At 37.6% G+C, this 23,780-nt stretch overlaps 1 protein-coding gene across 2 annotated transcripts in view; it reads left to right on the top strand.

The window, feature by feature from the left end:
* The first annotated feature begins 392 nt into the window (after nt 1-392).
* The window catches only part of abcf1 (ATP-binding cassette, sub-family F (GCN20), member 1), a 29,774-nt gene continuing 6,386 nt past the window's right edge, over nt 393-23,780 (top strand). Inside the window, exons 1-14 of one of the 2 annotated variants that reach the window (XM_079829582.1) lie at nt 393-596; nt 4,844-4,890; nt 5,078-5,152; nt 5,281-5,410; nt 5,495-5,529; nt 10,455-10,577; nt 11,477-11,536; nt 12,804-12,905; nt 12,998-13,069; nt 17,184-17,273; nt 17,389-17,487; nt 21,714-21,836; nt 21,920-22,020; nt 22,112-22,197. In XM_079829582.1, the coding sequence (XP_079685708.1) occupies nt 539-596; nt 4,844-4,890; nt 5,078-5,152; nt 5,281-5,410; nt 5,495-5,529; nt 10,455-10,577; nt 11,477-11,536; nt 12,804-12,905; nt 12,998-13,069; nt 17,184-17,273; nt 17,389-17,487; nt 21,714-21,836; nt 21,920-22,020; nt 22,112-22,197 (1,201 nt within the window). In that variant the 5' untranslated portion in view covers nt 393-538. The remainder of the gene's footprint in view (nt 597-4,843; nt 4,891-5,077; nt 5,153-5,280; nt 5,411-5,494; nt 5,530-10,454; nt 10,578-11,476; nt 11,537-12,803; nt 12,906-12,997; nt 13,070-17,183; nt 17,274-17,388; nt 17,488-21,713; nt 21,837-21,919; nt 22,021-22,111; nt 22,198-23,780) is intronic. The other variant, XM_079829583.1, reaches the window with a different exon arrangement.

Consider the following 23,780-nt stretch of genomic DNA (forward strand, 5'->3'; position numbering starts at 1 on the left):
TGTTAGGTTAGTTTACACTTCATTTTAAGAAGTAATTGTTAACACTTCATTTTAAGAAGTACTTGCACCAAAAAGTACTAGTAATATGCACTACTACTTTCTAAAGGGTTCAGGTTTGGTTTACGGTAAATTGCTTATAATTATGCATCATTTACTGTTGCTAGTACTACCAGTACATATAACGTGTAACGTTTATCGTATTAAATGCATTTTCTGATTTTTCAATTACATTTTAAGCTTTTTAAAAAAGGTTTTCTAGGATAAAGACACACGAGCACTAACAGTTTTTTCTTTGAAATCAATCATTTTAGGCAACGCCGGTGCAATACCTTGAGCGGCCTGCGTTAGGGTGTGGCGCTGTCGCAAACCGAACTCCCGGCGTTTGTATGTCTGTGCTGTGGCAGTGCGCGGATAGGCCGCATGTGATGTGAGCTACAGTGTGCTGTGCTCGTGTTCATTGTCAGCTGTGATACATCCCCGAGTCACATTTGACATACTGTATTTTCATTCCTCGTGAGAGAAAAGGTTAAGCAGAAAAATGCCAAAGAAATCAAAAGAAGTGGCTGAGTGGGAGGGTGATGATGAACAAAAAACAGGTAAGATTATGGGTTTCTTTTACACCACAAACAGCCTGATAATAATAGCGACGTGGAGATGATGCAACTATATTGAAATAGTTTCTATGATGACAACTTTGCTTTTAATCACATTTTAATTTTCTTTTGTTTAATGTAGATAAAGAGGTTGTGTTTTATTATTTGCTGGTATATTTTGCTTATAGCCCGTTGACGTTAGCTTTCGTGCGGAGTTTCATGTTTTACTTTTATTAGATCATTTTGTCAGCCTGATGTATTTTAGAACCATATTCGCTTTTTGTTCCATGTATCTACTGTGCGCAAGCGTTAAATGGCTGTGTTTCAAAACCCAGTGAGCTGCAGTCCTTAACAGCGTTTTGGGGAACGTTCAAATGTGGCTAACTGCATATGATGCCCAAAAATGCTGTCTATGTAGGCAGCTCACTATTTTTTAGACAGCCGTTGTTTTCATTCCTGTACACAGGACATTCTTTTTGTGCCATTGTCATACTGCTGTCGGTGTGGATGTTTATTCCAGTCTGCTTTGTCTGTCAGGGGCCCGTTTCAGAAAGGAGGTTAAGTGAAAACTCTGAGTATGTTAACCCTGAAATGAGGGAAACTCTGAGTTTTCTGTTTCAGAATGGGAGGTATGTTAAACCCGAGAAAGTCAAGCCCATTTCTGAAAGAGAGGTAACTTATACTCAGAGTCAGTTACCACGGTAACTTACTCTGTGAACCTAACCTGGTCAGGAGCAGGTTTTGTTTGTAATGGTAAACCCAGAGTTTCTTTCGGTCTCCTCCCCCTTTTTAAAGCGTAACTGGTGTTTAAATACTTAATTTGTTCATTCACGCACAAAGGCTTTTCTTACTGAGTATTTTTGTCTTATTTCTAGTACAAATATCTACAAATTATATCTGCAAACGAGACTAAATAACTTATGTCATTTTTCTTATCTAGAAAATGCATCTTGATTTTAAGAATCTTTAGATATTTTGACTGGAAACAACCAGACAAAAATACTAAGTTAGAAAATAATTCTTTACAGTGCAGGTACATTCATTCATTGCTCCTATTTTCATCATGAGGACACCATCAAAGTGAAACAAATGGCATGTCCTTTTATACAGGATGTTAACAAGTGTAGAATTAACAAATGTTAATTTCATTACCCTAATGCATTGTTTCTCAAACTTTTTCTGCCATTCCCCACTCTGAAGGTAGTGAAGGGTTCCGAGCCCCACCTGTCCCCAATCGCCCCAACAAATTTTTTCCAAACTATCAGTATCAGTATTTATGATGGCCGATAAATTAATATTTGACAAAATTATAAAAGTGGATGAAACACCGCTCAACCACATTATGAGTGTTGGTGTTTCATAGTTTTAATACATTTTATTTATCAGAACTTTAATATATTTTTATGTTCCTCTGTTCTATTTTGACCATAATGCAGTTTAAAAATAAACTTGTTTGTTTTATCACATTATTTTAGAGAGGCTGAGGGATCATGAATAACTACAAATAACTAATGTAAGGGAAATCTATATGCGTTGTGTTTATATATATATATATATATATATATATATATATATATATCAGCCGATATATCAGACGAACTTGACAAACTTGCTTACCATGTCATAAAATCTAATAATCGAATTCTCAAATATGTGCAAGTGAGTGTGTTTTGCCATTTAAAAACCTTCATAAATTATCTTGATTTTGATCTATAACGTGAGATGGGCGCCTATGTTTGTTTGCGTCGCAGTTCAGAGAGTCCTGTCAGTCAGATTCGCGTGAATTTATCAGTTTCTCCCGAAATACATGCAAGTAAGTGACCGGTGAACTGGGAGAAGAATATAGTAAACTTTTTAGTTACCTATACGTGTATCTGATATGAATAATACGTCGGCAAATTATTTTTGAATGGATTTATTGCTGCGTCTAGTGACACCAGTGTGTAGGCCTATTTTACAAACTCTAAATGTATTGTTTTACTAGTAGGCCTACTTATGTGTATTTAAATGTTTGAAACCTAAAATAAACATTATGCATGATATGTTAAGTCACCTTCATTTATTTAGCGCATTTTACAACACGGATTGCTTCAAAGCTTTAGTGATAATCGGAAATAGGCTACATTTTGCTTTAGAAGAAAAGCTAAAGTAGGTTTTTTTATTATTATTATTATCAAGCACTGAGCGAGTGCTTTTATTATCAAGCACTGAGGCCCTAGCCCGGCCCGTGTCCGACAGCTTATCAAAATTTTCAGCCTGAGTCCGACTGAAGCCCGTGTTTTTTTTCCTTCTATTTTTTATCCTCCCTATTAGGCCTACACATTGTTGCAGCCATTAAAATAGTTCAGTTTTGTTTTTAATGTCAAAGTAGTTATATTTCGTTTCGTTTCTTTACTAAGTTAATTTAGAAAAATGTTTGAAGCATTTATTTGTTTGTTAAATCTTTTTTTTATTTTAAGTAACGACCAAGCGGCCAGCAGCCGACAGTTAGTTAACCACATGTTTGATTAATTTAGCCTCTCAAATCAAAACTGGACTTGTCACTTGCTTATAATAAAATCCATAGATATAAAAAATTTCAAGCAACACAATGTTAATTTAAACGTTTAGCCTAAAAAAGGCATTTTTGTACAAGCTGAGGCAGGCTGCTCGCAACGGCGCTCACAAACAAAACGGGCTGATCGAGAAAAAAATAAAACACACACACACACACACACACACACACACACACACACACACACGCACATGCACATGCTGTTTGTCCTATCCTTACACCTATCTACAAAATTATTATAAATCCGATCTTCAATTCCCGGTCTGAGCTATATGCACATTTAACGGAGTTCACGTCAACGAAAGCAACAGATGAGCTCATTTCATCTCATTTCATTCTCATTCGAGCTCATCAGCTCATTTCAAGATCAAAGACCGCAATATGAGAGAGCGACCTGAACATTGGGAAGAGCATTTAGTCTCATTCGTTTTAATGAAGATGATTGTGTTTTTGAGCATCTAAGACGTAGCCTATTTTCTGTTTCACTTGCGGCCGTTTGCGTGTTGGCTTGCTTTACTCATTTGTGGCGATGCGTTGCATAGCGCCAGCCCCGCGCCACTCTAAACACTGAGCGAGTCATCTTGACAGTCGCGGTGTCATGGTCTCATGTTGTTTCCACCAGCGCAGCACATCTCATCTCAGGTGCACCGAAATAAAAATCCCACATGTGGGACCGCTCAAAAGGGTAATAAAGATGGGCTCAAAAATGACCACATTTCCTCCCGTTTGTCGCGCCCCACCTGTCGCGTCTCTATTCCCCACCAGTGGGGCGCGCCCCACACTTTGAGTAACGCTGCCCTAATGTCAAATGTTTGTAAAGTCAAGACACCTACACCCATGAAGCTTTTATGCTTAAAGCTTTACCTTATTGATTTATATTTTTATTTTTCATCTTTAGCGGCTGCCGCGTTATTTTTTTCTGTGTGGGATACCATAAAAATTAAACGTAATTAAACTAATTAAGAATTAAAGCTGCAGTCCGTAACTTTTTGTGCTCTAGCGGTTAATAAACAGAACTGCGTGCATCTTGTGGAAGAATATTGCAGCCGGAGCTACTTCTCTCTGTTTATATCTATGGTGAGTCACGCAGGGACTGTGCTCGTCCGCAGCGGTTCCTACCAGTCCGGTCTGAAATAGTCCCACTATAAACACTAATTATAAGTGTACCATAATGATTCGGGGTTAGACAGAAACACGGTTTGGAAAATGGATTCATGTTGTACATTCTCATTATATAATTTTTGTAAATCTTGACTTGAACACAAAAAAGTTACGGACAGCAGCTTTAAACCTACAGATTGACCCAGAAGTATGCGGACGTCTTTTTGTTGTGTGCTGTTGTTATGGTGAATCATAATTTCGGAGCTCCGTTGATCATGACTTTTCATAGTCGTGGTGCACGCGCTTAACTCCGAGTCAGTCTATGTTCCATGGAGTTTAATCTGATAATAATAGCGACGTGGAGATGATGCAACTATATTGAAATAGTTTCTATGATGACATCTTTGCTTTTAATCACATTTTTATTTTCTTTTGTTAACCCTAACCCTAACCCATCGAGTTTAATCCATAGATGTTCCATTCAAGTTTAAACTCAGAATTGGTTGAACCTCCTTATTGAAACGGGGCCCAGGTGTTTTTGTGAGTGTATCTATGTTGACAGGAGTGCTTACCATAACGATTTTTCTTTGTTTAGACAAACCTGTCAAAAAAGGAAAGAAAGATAAGAAGGGGAAGAAGAGTGTAAGTCTCTTTTTATGCATTATGTATAATGGAATATTTTGGTCAGTTACTCTTAGTAATATATTATTTATGTAATATTATCTGAGCAACTAGCAGCACCAAATGCAATGTATTTATATAATAGCCATAAATCTGCCATCTGAATAGCTTATGCATATTTCTTCGTTTTTTAATTTTATCCTTATAGTTTTTTGAGGAGCTGGCATCAGAGGATAAACCAGACAAAGAACAGCCACCAGTGAAAGAGGCACAAGGGAAACAGGTGCATTATTTATATTAATGAATTGTTTTAAAATGCATTCTAATAAGTAAAAATATATATTTCATAAAAAATGACACTCAAATATGTTATGTTTTTGTGTTTTCTTACGTTTTGTCATTTGCTGTTAGCCTCAGAAGAAAAAGAAAGACAGACGAAAAGGGAAAGCAGGAGACGATGATGATGATGAAGAAGATTCAGAAGTCATGGAGCGTCTCAAGAAACTATCAGTCCAGGCCAGTGATGAAGATGAGGAAGAGGGTAATGTCATGTCAACTTATTTTTTGACAGTATGTCACATATCATACCACAAATTTAACATTGTGGCTTATTTTTATATTGCAGTTGTTGCTCCAGTCAAAGGAGGAAAGCGAAACAAAGTGAGTTGCACTGATATACTTTGTGGTTTTTCAATGGGATGCACTTTGAGTCAAAAGAGTAATTTTCTTATGCGTCACTATGTATAGAGAGGTGCAGGTGTGACGTCACTTTGTAGGCCAACCGTCAGTTAGCATCGCACTGGTTCTCTCGAGAAAAACCCAATAGGATTTTCCCATAGGCTTTTGGATTATCAAGCTCTGTGATCAACAAAAGTTTATAATACTTGCACGTTTTGTCAATCAAGATAATTATTACAGATGAATACAACTTTGAATGTTGAAGCTTAAATGCAGTCGCCAGAAGTAAAAAGCTAAAGGTAGGCTATAAACGGACTACACCACAGTCGCTCGACTTCAACGTCACCATCACTAAGCTTCCTACAACTCTTTCAGTTTTTATCTCAAAACATTTTCCAGGAATGTTTAGGTTTATGAGCAATTATGAGCATAATGAGGCTGTAAAAGCGGCCTGAGCTTACCTTTTTGGCGTGATGACGTTTAGGCCCAATCCCAATTCTATTTTATACCCCTTCGCCTTCCCCTACCACTACACCTACCCGTTCCCCTTGCCCCTTGAAACAGTGCCAAGGCGTAGGGGTGAACATTTTCCCCTAAGAAATGGGACACCACTACTATACCATTACACGTCATTGTACCCCGTTTCTTTTATTAGTGTCCTGTAACATTTAACCAGTATGAACAGCAATGAAGTGCGTAGGCTATATCTAACAGAAATCAGGCGCGAGCACGTTTAACAAATTACTCACTCCCAACAGAGTTTTGCGCTGTATTTGGACTTAATAAAACAGTGCTCGTTTTCAGATGAAAAACATGAGCCAGAGTTTCCTAAGATGATACAGAACATACAAGACTAATGAAGCCGCTTTTCCATCGGGCCAAACTGTTCCCTTTTTTTTTTAATTAACCGTTCCATTCTGTGTTGATCCGAGCCGGCTGGTATGGATATTGTTTCGTTATCTACTGTGGTGCGGCGATAATGTTATACGTCAAGTCAGTCGTTGCCTTGGTAACGCAAGAGTTTACAGACGATATGTGATGTAAATATTGACTGCGTTATGAAGGATGATCAGATATATATATTTTTTAAATATTATTAATATGTGTTCAGAGAAGCTACGGAGAAACTGGCAGCCAGGCGACACGCAAGTGATCGATCCCGAGTGGCAACATACACACATTCTAGCAGAATGGTAGTCGGTGGAGAGAAACTCCTCATACCCCTTCGTTCGAAGTGTGGTCCTGAAAAATCTTTGTTTGAAGGGCTATCTGGCCCTTCCCCTTCCCCCTACCACTCCAGCCAAAAGAGAATCGAGACACCCCTACCCCTTCGCGTGACCGCGCAAAACGAAGGGGTAGGGGAAAGGGAAGGGTAGGGCTGTGCAATTAATTGAATTTTGATTTTTGCTCCCAACGATCACCAAAATAGTACAATCGAGAAAAAACGATTATTTTGCCATGTTCAGTTTTGCAAGAACACTCTTATTTTGTCTTGCGTTCTGAATGAAACGCGCACGCGCACATCCGCCCCTCCCGAAGCCACAAACTCTCTCAGGTCGTGAGTCTCGTTACTCGTGTGCATATCATCCGCTGGAATTTAAAAACTCGGCGCGAGTAAAGATGGCAGAAGGAGGGCAGTTACAGCAGCAGTTGGTGAGCAAAAAAGGCAAAACCAACTCCGTTGTCTGGGAACAGTTTGGCTTCGAGGAATCAGACGACGAGCAGAAACATGCTACATGCAAGATTTGCTACATGGTAGTGGCTGCAATGCAAGGGAACACCACGAATTTGTTTAACCACTTGAAAATTAAACACAGAGTGACCTATGACAATCTAATAAAGAAACAAAAACTGACGAGAGCAGGGGTGCCGTGTAAACGTCCTTTTTTCCCATTCATATTTTTCAAATAATTCTCTCTTTGTAAACTTTGTTCAAAGCATGCGAGTGCTGCCATATTTTCGAATATGACCAGTCATTTTTGCCGTCATCACCCGGGTTTAGTGCCTGAAGACGCGAATGAGAAGTAGCGCGCGCTGTGAGAAAATGTGTCTCTGTGCACTCATCCGAGAGCGCGCACACGTCTCACAGCGCGCAAATATTGAGTTCTCTTTCAAGTCTTGCTCTTGAACGGACAAACTCACACAAAACGTATGTCAACGTCCATCTTGAGTATTCTAGCAGACATAGTCTGTATATGCCTTAAGTAAACTTTATACAGTCAATAAAGACGACTCATATCCGAGCATTAGGTCTTAAAGAGGCAGTAGCCTTTACTGCTGACTGTTTAATGTCAAACAACAAAAGACAAGGACATCACTCACTGCTCTTGATTGAATAGCTTTTGTAAGTTTAATAGGATTAATCTTTAATTTATGCACTCAAATATGCAATGTTATTTTACATTTGATACATTTCTGTACCTGAAAACTAATGTTAGAGGTACCTGAAAAACCTGAAAAGCATAGCCGAACCATATTGTTGATCTTATTTATTTGTGGTTATCATTTTTACTTGAATACTTTTATACTTTGATTTGAATGTTATATTATTTATTTTAATAGTTCAAAAAGTACAACAAATGTTACAATTTCAATTGAATTGTTGAAAGGTGTCTTTTTAATAACTGCAACACATTCCCAAAGTCATGTGAAATAATCGTGTTACATAATCGTGATTTCAATATTGACCAAAATAATCGTGATTATGATTTTTTCCATAATCGAGCAGCCCTAGGGAAGGGCTATGGTGTAGAAATGGGATTGGGCCTTAATGTCCTCAACAGCCTCTGTAGTCTCATTTAGCCACTTGTTAGCAACCACCTTTTTCAAGACATGTAACAGCTTCAAAAATCACGAGTGGCGTAATACTGATGTATTTTATGTCGTACAATAAAAGGTGGTGGATTCAGTCCCGATCAAACAAACCAAGCGAATTGAACTAGAAGTGTGAACACACCCTAAAAAGCATTTCACATGTAGACACACAGAACGAGCATGAGGCCGTTTTCTGTGCTGAACACCGCAATGAGTTTAACAACATTAGCCGCGCAGATATTCAGGCCGGAGTGAGCGTGTTTCAAGTTTTTATGGACATATTTCATACACCTTAACGTCTGCAGAGGTGGGTAGTAACGAATTACATTTACTTCGTTACATTTACTTGAGTACATTTTTTGGGTAACTTGTACTTTTAGAGTAGATTTAAAGATGGGTACTTTTACTCTTACTCAAGTAAATTTCTTGTGAAAAAACTGTACTTTTACTTAGTTACATTCGGTGGCGTTCCTCCGTTACTGTCAAATGGTAATAATTATATTATATATATTAAAATAAGTGAATATGACTTTCGCAAGTCTTGCGAAACTTTGGAGAGGCTGCTTCGCGAGAGGTTGCTACGCATCACCCGTTTATAATTAGCGCGCGTTTAGTCGGAAGATGTGTGTGAGCAAGATGTGTGTGAGCTACGGGAGGCAGATTGCCCGTGGCCTCAAGTTCAGTCTATGTTTTCACTCCAAGATGTCAAAAAGAATAGTTTCATAATGCGATGCATGTTGTGTGCACCAAAACGAACTGACATCTCTCAGCATACAATAATTCCACCCTGAAAAGAGCGGTAAGTGTCACAATGATGCCTATATTTGAACACTATTAACGGTCATTTTGGTAACTATGGGAAATTTCCCCTTATTATAATACTATTTCACACACTGTCCGAGTGTTTTCCTCATATGCGCTCTTGTGCAAGCAATGAATCGTTTGAATCCTCCAAACAACACACGTCCACGAACAAACGTTCACATCTTCACATTTACATATCATTTTCTTCACAAAACGAAACAAATTGAATAGCCTAATGTGACGTCTTGCATTTATACACAAATCCGGACAGACACCTGTCTGAAGTGTAGAAAATACACACAGATAAAAACGGTATTGAATTTTATTCCTACCTAAAGAATAGCCTATATACTTATAAAAATATAAGAACAAAGTATGTTTTAAGAAGAGCTCTAGTTAGCCCAGCACACCATTAATTTACACTGTTTAACCATTAATCACACACACACACACACGCACGCACGCATACGCATACATGTGTATATATGTGTGTATATATATGTATATATGTATGTGTGTGTTTTTTTTATATATATATATATGGTTCATTAGCTTACATTAGTTAACATGAACTAATAATGAACTGCACTTATTTATCTTTATGTTAATTTAAACATTTACTAATGCATTATTTAAATATTGTTAACATTAGTCAATGCACTGTGAACTAACATGAATAAACCATGAACAGCTGGATTTTTATGAACTAACGTTGACAAAGATTAACTAATGCTGAACAGAGGTGTTGTTCATGGTTAGTTCATGTTAACTAATACATTAACTAATGTTAACTAATACAACCTTATTGTAAAGTGTTACAGAGAGGTGTGTGAAAGCTCTCCAAGTAGCCTGAAATTCAGGGTTTTCGCTTATCAATCAAATCGAAAGTAACTAGTAACTAACTACTTGAGTAGTTTTCTCATCGAATACTTTTTTTACTCTTACTCAAGTAAATATTACGATTGTTACTTTTACTTTTACTTGAGTAAATATTTCAGTAAGTACTTGTACTTTTACTTGAGTACAGATTTTGGCTACTCTACCCACCTCTGAACGTCTGTAAATGAAAAAAAAATTCTACGTAAATATTAGTATTGAGAGTTGTACTATAAAATAAAATTGTTTTTTATTAAATACTCGGTTTCTGTCATATCAAACTTTTGATTAAGATTAAGCTTACATTAATGTCAATTGTTTTCAAATCTCAAATATTTTGGTGGGTCTTGTCGAGATGGTGCAACACATCACTCAGATTGTTTTTTGTTTGTTTGTTCTTCTCATACTATCAGGGTGGCAACATATTTGCTGCGCTGAGTCAGGGGCAAAGTGATGATGAAGAGGAAGACGCAGGTGGAGATGATGATGATGATGATGATGACGACGATAAACCCCAAAACAAGAAGAGCTCTAAGGTGTGTTATTTCAGAGTCAGTCATTCTAAATTGGTAGCTGATTAGTAGATTGATACATTGTAGTTTGTATGTGTGTGTATATATTAGTAAAATCAGTGTGAGTGTCTCATAATTTAGTTTCATATTCATGCAACAATATTCTAGATCTCAAGATTTTTCTTTTGTTTACCAGTTAGGTGTTTTACCCTCAGGCATTTTAAAATGACAAATACATAAAATAAAAAAAAGTACAAATACACTCATTTAAATCAGTTTAAAATAGTTTTATATGAGTATGAAGTCACACTGCTAGAAATTACTTCTCAAAAGTATTTCATGCAACTACCAATATAATAAAGAAATAGTATTTAGAATGAGTTCTCAATCATATCTTTTTTTGTAGAGAGAAATTGCATGGAAATCAGTGTTTGTTAGTTTCATATTTACATATTGTCTTAATAGTCATCAGTGGCTGTCTAATCCATCACTATTCATAATATTATCCTTACAGCATCGTCAAATTTGATGTACCTAACCATAATACGTATGCATCACCCACCACACAACTCATTCTCTCTAGTATTCTGTTGATTCATCTTTCAGTCCCACTCCAGCCATCCCTCTTGTCCTTTCTTTCGCCTCATGACATTCCCAGTGGAATTCATTCCATTTTGCATTCTTTCCTTTTCCAGGCCAGTGCCAGTGTTCCAGTGCACTCATTGTTTCATTGTTTTCATGTGATATTGGCACTCATCTGTCTTGGTTCAGGGTTTTTATCTTTTGTGCGAGGCTGATTTACATATTTTTATTCACATTTTATGTGTTTGATATGGAAGGGAAGAACATTAGGCTGCATATTGAATGTTTCTACATTTATAAGGACATGTGCCTGTTTCTGTACATGTATGTATGTGATTCAGGAAGTTGAGAAGGTAACCAAGGGCAAGAAAAAAGATAAGGCTAAACCTAAGATAATGAAGGTGGGTACACGGGATTGTTTCTTAAGCTTCTTTATGTTCTTTTTCCCTGTTTTCCTTCTTCAAAATTCACATCTACCTTTCTTCTACCTTGCAGTTTTTTTTTTATTGCTACATGACCGCAGTGCTTCACTCATCATGGATACTAACCCCTTTCTGTACATTCCAATCTGCTTTACTATAGGGCTGGTCCGAATATAATTTTTTGAGCTTCGAAGCTTGAGTAGAAATCAACATGAAATATTCGAAGCTTCGGAGGGAAGGAGCTGAACATATTCTTCTCTCTAATAAAGGAAGGAATCTCGAGAAGCGGCGTGCCTCATGCGGGCAGGGCTTATATACGCAGAGAACGGACACTGTAGTGATACAAAACACACCGGTCTGTTACGTCCCAGTTTTGATATATTATAGAAGTAAAAACTGAACGTGCAGTGTGAGCCGAACGAGAGTCAGATTTCATTCATCACAATAGTGAGGAGCTGAAAGACAAGATGATTGCGGAAGATTTGGTTTCAAAGCGAAATGTAAAAACGCCTATTTAAGGTTGCGTGTCATTGTATGGTTTTGTTGTTGTGTTTTTCATTAAGAATAATAGGCTAATGAACCCACAATTCAAGCAACCCGTCCCCTAAATTGGCAAACCGACAGTAAACTGCGCACGGCTGTATTCGTTCACAGCCGCTCAGTGCACAAGCACTGCAATGTGATGGTGAGGGAAAATTCTCACTGCCACATCCCTAACAGGTAAAAAGGGCTAATACATTTTGATTCTATTATTCTATTTTCCACAATGTCAAACCAACGCAGCTTAACTCAAAATGCAAGCTCAGGCATGCGCTTCTTCCATATAAACTCATGCAGTTGTGCACTCTAGACAGAGAATACTAAGAAGCAGGGAACACTTAGAAGAAGCAAATATATTTATTAAGTGTAACGAGGTTGGGTTCCTATTCAACTGTCAATCCTATTAAAAACTGATAGGCTATAAAATAATTGGAAAAAAAAAAGAGTATTGTATTTCGCCAGATTTTATAGTGTAAACATATGCAGGCACGAATGCATGCCATGCCAGGTGTGCACGAGAAAACAAAACCAAAAAATTTTTTTATATTCGAATCCCAAAATTGAAAATCGAATTCCAACCCATCGAACGAATATTCGAATATTCTGGTCCAGCCCTACTTTACTAACAATATATTGTATGGTGCATGATGCTTTTCTCACACACTTCCTCTAGGATCTTTGGTTTACTCTGTTCTCTCAAACACAGGAGGCTTCAGAGGATGAACAAGATGAAGGGATGGAGAAAAAGGATGAGAACGAAAAGAAAGGGGGGAAAAAGGGCAATACAGCTGCTGCTAAACCATCTAAGGCGAGTGTCTCTTGTTTTGATGAATGTGTTGTTTTGACAAGCCAATGAAGGTGTAAGTGTGTCTAACCTAAAGGACATCCTAATGTTGACAGGAGGAAGATAAAGTTGTTGAAGAAAAAGAAGAAGAGAAGCCACAGAAGAAAGCCAAAAAGGAACAGCCCAAGGTCAGATTAAGCTAAGATATGTATACTACCATTCAAATGTTTTAGGTCAGTAATATTTTCTTATTTTAAGAAATTAAGTTTTATTCAGCAAGGATGTATTACATTGATCAAAAGTCTTAATGGCAACAAATGAGAACCTACACAGTAACCAAGGAAACAGGAACTAAACAAATGTGACAGTAAAAACTTTAGGTGTGTTCGTCTTCATGTGGTGCTGAGCCGCCTGATTGGCGTGTGACTTGAAGCAGTGCACGCTGGTTAGAAGTTTAGTCTGACTTAAAGGGTTAGTTCACCCAAAAATGAAAATTCTGTCATTAATTACTCACCCTTATGTCGTTCAACACCCGTAAGACCTCCATTCATATTCGGAACACAAATGAAGATATTTTTGTTGAAAGCTGATGGCTGAGAAAGGCTTCACACAGGCCTCCATTGGCATTCAGTACATTTACACTCCCAAGACCCAGAAAAGGCACTTAAAACGTCGTTACAAAGTCCATCTCACCACAGTGGCTCTACAATCATTTTACGATGCGACGACAATAGTTTTTGTGCGAAAAAAAAACTCAAAATAACACCTTTATCCAACTTGTTATTGCCTTCCGTGTGTGCCTCCACGACGCATGCGCGAGAATATGACGCAGATCCGGCGTTCGGACAGATGACCCAGAAGCGATTTGTTGACAAGCAGAGGAAGACGCGCGTGTCTAAGCTGTTGGATTCTACATTGATCGTGCTTTAGGTCTCGGCGTAGTTCTCAAAATGGGACTAAAGTGTGCATTTCATGGATTCCCAAACCCCGGCGCTACGTCATATTCTCACGCATGCGTCGTGGAGGCACACACGGAAGGCAATAACAAGTTGGATAAAGGTGTTATTTTGAGGTTTTTTTGCGCACAAAAACTATTGTCGTCGCATTGTAAAATGATTGTAGAGTCACTGTGGTGAGATGGACTTTGTAACGACGTTTTAAGTGCCTTTTCTGGGTCTTGGGAGTATTAATGTACTAAATGCCAATGGAGGCCTATCTGAAGCCTTTCTCAGCCATCAGCTTTCAACAAAAATATCTTCATTTGTGTTCCGAATATGAACGGAGGACTTACGGGTGTCGAACGACATGAGGGTGAGTAATTAATGACAGAATTTTCATTTTTGGGTGAACTAACCCTTTAAGACAGTGCCAACGCCATATCACTAGCCACTTTTCCATTGTCAGGCCAGTGCGAGCAAGGGCTTTCAACAGGCCGGGCTGGGCTAATAGCCACGGACCTGTAACACGGAGCCCAAAACACGCTGTGTTTCCACCGTCGGGCTAGAAGCTCCGCAGCGCTTCACTAAAACCCACCTGTAACACACCTCTCTGGAACAACTTCACACAAACCCATCATTTCAACAACAAATGGAAGTTTATCAAAAAACGAATCAAGAAAGAAATCTCTGGAAACTAGCAAGATCGCTAAAGCGACCATTTTTTGGCCTGGTCATTTACTTAAAGATCTAAAACCCAAGTATTAATGTTTTACAATAATAAGTGATACATTGATCATTAATTAATTCATTTGTGTCAAGATTTCACATTAGTCCCACAGAAATAAAGTGGTATTTGCCGTTATTTCAGAGGACACGCGTACTAATTCAGTTTCTGTTTATTTGTAGCCTCAGGACATTATGTTTACATCACATTTAGAAAGAATGATAATTTCTACAAATTTTCCACCAAAAATATGACCTGAGGAGCTTTAGCACTCTCTCCAGTGACAGTCCCAATACAGTTATATTTTCAGTCAGAGAAACCGAGGAAGCTCCTGAAAAAACGGAGCTAAATGTGGATATCAGACAGTCTGGTATAAAGAGATTGTGCTACCAACACTTTGTTTGCATTGTTTTAAGGGTAGGTTTAGGGTAGAGGTTGGATGTTAATAAAGCCTCAAACCACATGAATAAGATGCTGATAGCAAAATCTGAGCGGGTAGCACGAATCGTCAGGAGACCGCCTCCAGACTCAGATAAACTCTGCCTTTGTTCGTAACCACTCCTCAAGCCCGAGCTAGCCCGCTTTGGACCAAGGTATTCGGCAGGCCAAAAAACTCAGGCCGTTGGCTCAGAAGAAGCCCCGACGAGGCCCGATACACACTAACATGCCCCCTTTTGGCCCAACAGTGGAAACGTGGTTACTGTGAAATTAAAAGGTACCAATTTCAGTACTAGTCCGTACCAATACCAGTAAAATTTCATGGTTCGCTCTACCAATTTCCTTACCATAGCAAAAGCTATAGTAACTGTTTTATTTCAATACATTTTTTTACTATTTGAAAATAAAAATATGAAATAAAGGAAATTTGTGAATTATTAATGATATTAATAATTGATTAAATAACACATTAAAACATTTGCGTGTAGCCTTCAAAGATTATTACATTAAGTAAACACTGCATTAAAAAGATCAAATGAAAAGTTAGTAATAAAATGAAAAACGAAGAAATGCTACTAGTTTGACCAACTAACAGTTAGATAAGAGATAATCAAGTCTTATCCAATTTAAACTAGACCGATCTACCTTTTTATGTAACTGCCTTTAAAAAATGAGGACCAGTTTTGAAGAAAAAATTGAGATGACTAAGACTAGTCTTAAAAGTAAGCAGTTCATGCCACCAGCTGATATCGCTTCAGATCAATGCAGCAGCGCAAACTGAGCGAAGGGAAAACTCCCATTAAAAAAAAAAATATATATATATATTTTTTTTATTTTTTTTTTATTATTGTGTTGATACTTGTTGGTTATAACCATAGACCGTAAAAAAAGATGGGCGATGACCCTTGACCTCTTCCATTGTATCAAAGTGAAGCCGCCAATGTCCAAATATGGTGCTGACATCTTGCACTGATTTGGAACCTGCGTCTGCACAGTAGAAAAACCCCGTCCACACTCACGCATCACTCATCTGTTACTACAGTTTACTGCAGAACAACTCATTATGTCGGTGTGAAACAAACACTTATGGAAATGTAGAAATTAAAGCTAAAGCTCCAATCGCCTCCCAAAAATCCTGAAAAAAGTCAGCTGGTGCCTCAGTGAGAACTTCACTCCGAGAAGCTGTCAATCATGACGTCACATCCCTATTTGTATAGCATCAAAAAACTAAAACCAAACTTATTTAAAAAACGAACACTTGAACTTACAGTAGTGTGATAAAAACGACCTAAAATGACAAACCATCTTTAGAAAAAAATTATTTGAAGTGCAACTTGATTAAGTTTGTCTAGCGTCTCATTAGAATACATGGAGGGGGTGGGGTTTATGACCTATCCTGGGACCAACCACCTGGGGGCGATCAAGACTCTTTGGCTTCACTTTTCATGACATGTGCAGCACACTTGGTTATAACGAAACGATTTGACAAAAACATCTTTGTACCACGATCAATATGAGAGCAGGCTGCTGGCTCATTCTGCGCAGTTTCTCCAAAAACAGCTGCATAAGCAGCAAATACAGCTGTTTCACAATTGGCCGGATTCACCTGTGACAACATTGATTTGTTGTTCTTGACACATTCAGTTGTGCTAATGCTCACAAATGCGTTTTTATAACCGTAAAACTCTTTTTATATAATCTTAATGTTATATTGTTTCATGTTTATCAAAATAAAAGTGATATAAAATATATTTTTATTGGTATTTAAAATAATATAGGCTTATGTTGAACTTTTCTCTTGTACGTAAAGCCAATGTCTCAATGTAGTACATATTGAATAAGAAGTGTGCCGGTTGCTACATTTAAACTTCTGAAACGTCTTGATATTTGACAAATATTACATCAAATCCACTTCATCTGTGATAAAATATGCAAACACTGCGCAGACTTCCTCCCATGATCGCAAGCATCAAATCTTCAGCCACAGCCAAAATTGAACACACCTGTTAATGTTACAAAATACTTCTATTGAACATGAATGAAGTTTGTTTGTGCTTTCTGTTCATTAAAGAATCCTGAAAAAAACGTATCACTGTTTCCACAAAAATATTAAGCAGCACAACTTTTTTCAACATTGATAACAATATTAGAATGATTTCTGAAGGATCATGTGACACCAACAGTGTTTTTGTGTGTTTTCAGAAAGGGAAGCCTGCTCGCCCCCCTCCTCCTCCTAGTGATGATGATGATGAAGAGGAGGATAAAAAGAGTGATGACAATGACACAATGATGGTACAAAAATGTTCTCTTGTTTTGTATTCCTAATATTCGGAATCTCCCAAGTGTCCATTCATCCACTTTCTATCATTGTCCTTATTTTCTTCTTATCCTATTTCCTGTCCCATAGAGTGCAGAGGATACGCTCGCGGCTGAGCACGCCAAAGAGAAACAGGACGACCCTTTTGCTAACTTGACTAAAAAAGAGAAGAAGAAGAAAAAGAAAATGGTAGCGTATGCAAATTTTGAATACTCTAATTAATGTTTATACTCAATCATTGTGACCACAGAATGATATTGTTTAAAGTATTATTTTAGTATTTATTTATAGTATTTATTAATAATTGTATTAAAATTATTAAAATAAATATTAAAATATTATTGTTTTTTGTTATCTTAATACTTTAGTTAATACTTTAGTAGTTTTAGTACTTAAAGGGATATTACACCACTAGAAAGATGAATGTGTATTTAAATTGGGTCATTTATGTAGTGGAAATATGAAATTATTTTAGAAGTTGGTGCCTTCTAGACTGAGAAAAGCCAGAAAATTTATTTTGGCTCATGTGTATAAAAGACAACAACTCCCAGAATGCACTTGCTTTGCTGCCCTGCGAGGCTACTCCCACCGGTTACATCACTTGCCCACCGCGGCACCACCCCCACCGTCGTTTTAATATTTATAGTAATAAAATAATTTAGTTCAGTTAGAGAACAGACACTACAATTAAAAACTGAACGTGCCTGCTCAATACCGCGTGAGCCGAATGAGTGTCGCAGCACAAACGCAGCAGTCAGATTTCATTCATCAGAGAGTGAAGAGCTGACTGACAAGATGATCACGGAAGATTTGGCTTCAAAGCGAATTGTAAAAGCGCCTATTTAAGTGAGTGCTCATTTTACATTCTATGTGTGAGATCCCACCCCCTATGGGCGGGTTGAAAAAATGCGGAACTATCTCCTACTACTGTTTTATTAACTGTATTAATCAATTAACTGTATTTTCAATGGATTTGTCTTTTTTAAATGCTTATTTATGCCTGTTAAAATGTAAGGCTGCAATTTAATTTATAAATATATCAGCGTGTTTCATGATGAATTAACACCCGCCAAATGGTAAAAATTGTGGAGGGTAACTCTGCCAAAGTAGGGCTGGACCAGAATATTCTAAATATTCGTTCGATGGGTTGGTATTTGATTTTCAAATTTGGGATTCGAATATTTGTTTTTTTTCCTTCTTTTTTTCACACACCTGGCATTCGAAACGGTTCTCATTCGTGCTTGCATATGTTTACACTACAAAACTACTGGCTATAGTCTCTAGCCTCTCGCCAAAAAAGCATCCGATGATGCTAAATGACCATTTTTGCGCTTTTTTTCCAGACACAAAATCATAGACTGTAAAAAAAAAAATATGGACGTAGTGTCCGTGACGCCACCCATAGGGTTCTGAAGAGCAGTTTTGAATCCTCAAAGTCGGCCGTTGCCATCTTGTCAGCGCGTTATCGCGCGTCACTCCCGGATAACAGAAAATGGGCAAAGAGGTGGGACGTGGCTGGAGCTGAGGTGACGTGATGACTAACAGATAGCAGACAAATGACAATCCACGTGTCACTCAGTGGCCACGGCCTTAATTATGCAGAACTTTAAGGCTTTATATAATGTAAACGAATGAGTTATAAAAAAAAATTCACCCCCCTCACAGTTGTCATGAAGGGCAAAATTAGTCGTATAGACCAAAACTAGAGATGCTCCGATCAGCATTTTTGGGGCCGATCACCGATTACCGATCACCAAGATCATGATCTGCCGATTGCCAATCACTGCCGATCACAGAATGGCAGGGGAATGGCAATCTTTTGTCTTTAATCTTGCAGAGTTTGCACCATTTGTAGAAATGAAACTAACTCTAAATTAACTGAGTCAAGATCTTGAAGAACCACCAAGTGTTTATTTTAGAAAATGAGATAACTTAAGGCTACTGTAGGCCATCTTTCCCAAATAAATGTATATAATAAATGTATATAATTATCTCACCTAAATATTTGATCATGCAGTGCATTTTTGTTTTTAAAAACAATTTTTCAGGTAGGTCTAACATTAGTATTGAGGTTACAAATACTAAAGACATTTAATAAGAAATCAAATGTAAATTAATATTGGTCTTCCCTGAATAAATTAAATTAGATTCATCCATACACTTAAGGTTGCAAAAGTTATTCATTCAAGAGCAGTGAGTGTCATAAAGGTTCATCAAACAACACAAGACAAACTCAGAGACAGCAGCAGTTTATTCGACAGCTCTCACTTTAAGAGCGAACACGGATACGGTTACATGCAGCTGCACAAACGTTCACTCGCGAGTAGGCATGTGCCGGTATCACATTTTCATGTTGCGATTAATTGCTGAAGCTTTTATCACGGTATACGGTATTATCACGATATTGAAATGTGTTGCAAAAAAGTGTTGTCATACTATAACAGGTTTAATAACTTTCTTATAACAAAAGAACCAAACATTTAAATACAATAAATCAACACACACAAATGTATAAAGTAAACAAATATTTAAAACAGATTAAAGTGCAAAAGAATTATAAAGAACAATAGGTAACACTTTACAATAATGTCTCACCAGTTAATGCATTAACATTAACAAAGAATGAATAACTACATTTTTACAGTTATTATTCTTTGATAATGTTAGTTAAAAAAGCAACTGTTAGTTAGTGTTAGCTCAGGTCCATTAAATAATACAGTTACAACTTTTGATATTAATAATGTGTTATTAAATGCTGAAATTTACATCTAACTAAGATTGATACACGTTTTAGAAGTATTTTTCATTGTCAGTTTGTTAATGAATGAACTAACATTAAATAATAGAGCCTTATTGTAAAGTGTGTGACTGAATAACAATCAGAACATATTTAAACAATATCTAGGGCATGTAATTTAGTCCAGATTAAAATATAAAATGTTTAAGTTTGAAAATGAATAGTCTTAAGTCTTTAAGTATTTAGGGGAAACGGCTGCATTTCTGCTGTTCCGTCAGCGCCCTCTGCTGTCAGAGAGTGAATGTGCACTTCAGCGTGTCTCGTTCACGCGCTCAGCCATGTGCTCATGCACATTGAGTTTGTTTACATCAGTGCGCGGTCCTCTTTTACATATTGTTCATTTTAAACGGTTGATGGGTAAAGTATTCTTAAAATGCATTCTAAAAATCTGAATAATTCGTAATAAATAATTATTCACGGTATTTTGAAGTGCCCACGATAACAATATTGTGCATGTTCATTATTGCGGTATATCGTATTACCGTTTACCGGCACATGTCTACTCGCGAGTCACGACGGGGTTTACGTGCACACTCGTCAAGACGGTAATTTAGTACATACATTTGTGTGTATCTGACCATTTCAGCTCAATTTGTACTCGCAAGCTTTTTGTGAGATGGCCTGTGTGTGTGTGTCTCTCCAGACCGTGCGCACGAGTGCTGCGCGGTTTGAACACTGGCAAGACTTAAAAATAAATGCAGATGATAAACTTTAGTGACGATGCGACACTGCCTCGATTGTGCAATGTGGCAAATCCTGTGTCAACTGTGCAGCTCGATTTTAGTGCACAGATGCGCCACTGATGTGAAGCCATTTGAGCATTTTGAAAGAGAGAGAGAGAGCGCGCGCACGCAGTGATTCACGCGCGCTGTTTGTGAACTTACATCCCACAGAAAGTTTTCAAATGACTGCGTAAGTTATTTAATATAGAAATATGAATTGTACCTCACCTTCAGCATTATAATTATTTTACCCGTGCCGGAAAGAGAATGAGACGGTGTCGCTGCATATCATGCCCTAGCTCTCACGGCAGGTGCGGGTTTTATGTGTCGTCAGCATGCGATCGGTTCATGAGATCTGCCTTTTTGGAGACTGCCGATCAATCATCCCAAAACGATTATCGACCGATCGAGATCGGTTGCCGATCAATCGGAGCACCCCTAACCAAAACCACAATATGTATCAGGCTGTAAACAGGTTTATTTCAGCTGTAAAGTTGGGCATTTTAACATGGAACTCAATGAGATTCTGGTCCCTTTTGGAGGCTGTCTCTAGCGGCCAGTCGATGAATTGCATTTTAAGTCATTTTTGTAGTGGCTTCAAGAGAAACTGGGGGAGGTTACCGCTTGCACAAAATACATAAATCTCTCATCTCGGGGGCACATGAGGGAGAGAAGCACGGTCATTCGAATATACTACTGTGTTTCTACTGATACAAAGCTTAATGCAAATCGGTGAAGTAACCCTTTAAATGAATTAAAAGTGTTGCTTTAGTTTTTTACGTTTATGCTTTTCATATAATTTTTATTTCTGCTTTTTTTTTAACAAAAACTATTTTTAATAGTTTTAGTTAATAATAGCATCCCTGATTGTTGACCCTTCCTCCTGTGTTGTGCAGATGGAGTATGAGCGTCAGGTGGCTAGTGTGCGTGCTCAGAACGCCATCGAGGGGGACTTCTCCGTCTCTCAGGCTGAGCTGTCCTCTCGACAGGCCATGCTGGAAAACGCCTCGGACATCAAGGTTAGATGACTGGGAAACTTTCCTCTGAGCCATTTGAAAACACTAAGTGCTGTGTACTAAATTATTTCCATTTTATCTTTTAGTTAGAAAGATTCAGCATTTCAGCCCACGGTAAGGAGCTGTTTGTTAACGCAGACCTTCTGATTGTTGCTGGGAGACGATACGGTCTGGTTGGACCAAATGGGTGGGTTGATGGTTTTAATTTGACACGTTACTACATTGTACTTAAGATTTTGTTTGTAAAACTTGTAAAACCTGTTTCCTGTTTGAATCAGGAAAGGGAAGACCACTCTACTGAAGCACATCGCTAACAGAGCTCTCAGTATTCCTCCCAATATTGATGTCCTGCTTTGTGAGCAAGGTAAAGTACAGCAGTGTTATTTTAATTTCTAAAATTGTAATAGTGTGTGTGTGTGTGTGTGTGTGTGTGTGCGCGTGTGTGCGCGTGTGTGTGTACATGTTAAAATAAATATATATATATTTTTTATATATATTTTATTTTATTTCAGTTAACGTATATTTTATTTCAAGTATCACAAATATTTTTGTTATGTTTTAGTTAGGGGTGCACCGATACTGCCGATACCAGAATGAGTCCAATACTGATACTTTCATTTTTGGCACTCCTGTATTTTGCCAATACATGTATTTTAAATGGATTTGTCTTTTTTTAAATTTAATTAACATTTTTTTAACATGCTTAAATATGCCTGCTTGTACAAGCTTCTGTTACAATTCTGTTCTCTGTTAATTCTATTGTATTTCACCTAAGTGACCCGTTACATTTACATTTTACATTTAGTCATTTAGCAGACGCTTTTATCCAAAGCGACTTACAAATGAGGGCAATAGAAGCAACTAGAGCAGTCAAGGGCAACAATATGCAAGTGCTGTAACAAGTCTCAGTTAATCTAGCACAGAACAGAATTTTATTTTTATTTTTTTAATAAATTAGACAGACAGACAATGAATAGAATGATAAGTGCTATTCTTGATTGGTCAGGTTTAGCATCCTCTCTTAGCGTCAAATCATGGTAGTAATGGGTGCATCATTTTATTTTCTTTGCTGTTGACATATCCAACCAAATTACAAACTTGTCTGTGAGAAAGGGATGTGTGCTGGACACGCTCGTGCATCTATGCCGATGCACGCTTAATTTACTTAGTGTGCTTCAGCTAGTTCGTGCACAGCAGCTATACAACAGGTGAAAATATTGAATTTATTTTTTATATTCTGTTCATTAGATATATTTACTACATACACATCTTTAATCTATGACATCTCCATATCTCTGTTCTGTTGTCTGTGGATACAAACACTGTACATACACTGCGTGGTATACTTTTTTGGTTTCGGGGCATTTTAATGAGTAAAAGTACATGAGCCCAATACTGATATGAACTGGTATCGGTGCATCCCTAGTTTTCGTTAAGTTCAGAGCATCCGGAAAGTATTCACAGCACTTCACTTTTTCCACATTTTGTTATGTTACAGCCTTATTCCAAAATGTATTAAATTTATTATTTTTTCCCCCTCAATTCTACAAACAATACCCATAATGACAACGTGAAAGAGGTTTGTTTGAAATCTTTGCAAATGTATTAAAAATAAAAAAAATCACATAAGTATTCACAGCCTTTGCCATGACACTCAAAATTGAGCTCAGGTGCATCCTGTTTCCACTGATCATCGTTGAGATGTTTCTACAACTTGATCGGAGTCCACCTGTGGTATTCAGTTGATTCGACATGATTTGGAAAGGCACACACCTGTCTATATAAGGTCCCACAGTTAACAGTGCATGTCAGAGCACAAACCAAGCCATGAAGTCCAAAGAATTGTTTGTAGACCTCCGAGCCAGGATTGTATCGAGGCACAGATCTGGGGAAAGTTACAGAAAAAATTCTGCATCATTGAAGGTCCCACTGAGCACAGTGGCCTCC

This window comes from Gobio gobio (genome assembly GCF_949357685.1).
Source record: "Gobio gobio genome assembly, chromosome: 11".
Taxonomy (NCBI): Eukaryota; Metazoa; Chordata; class Actinopteri; order Cypriniformes; family Gobionidae; genus Gobio; species Gobio gobio.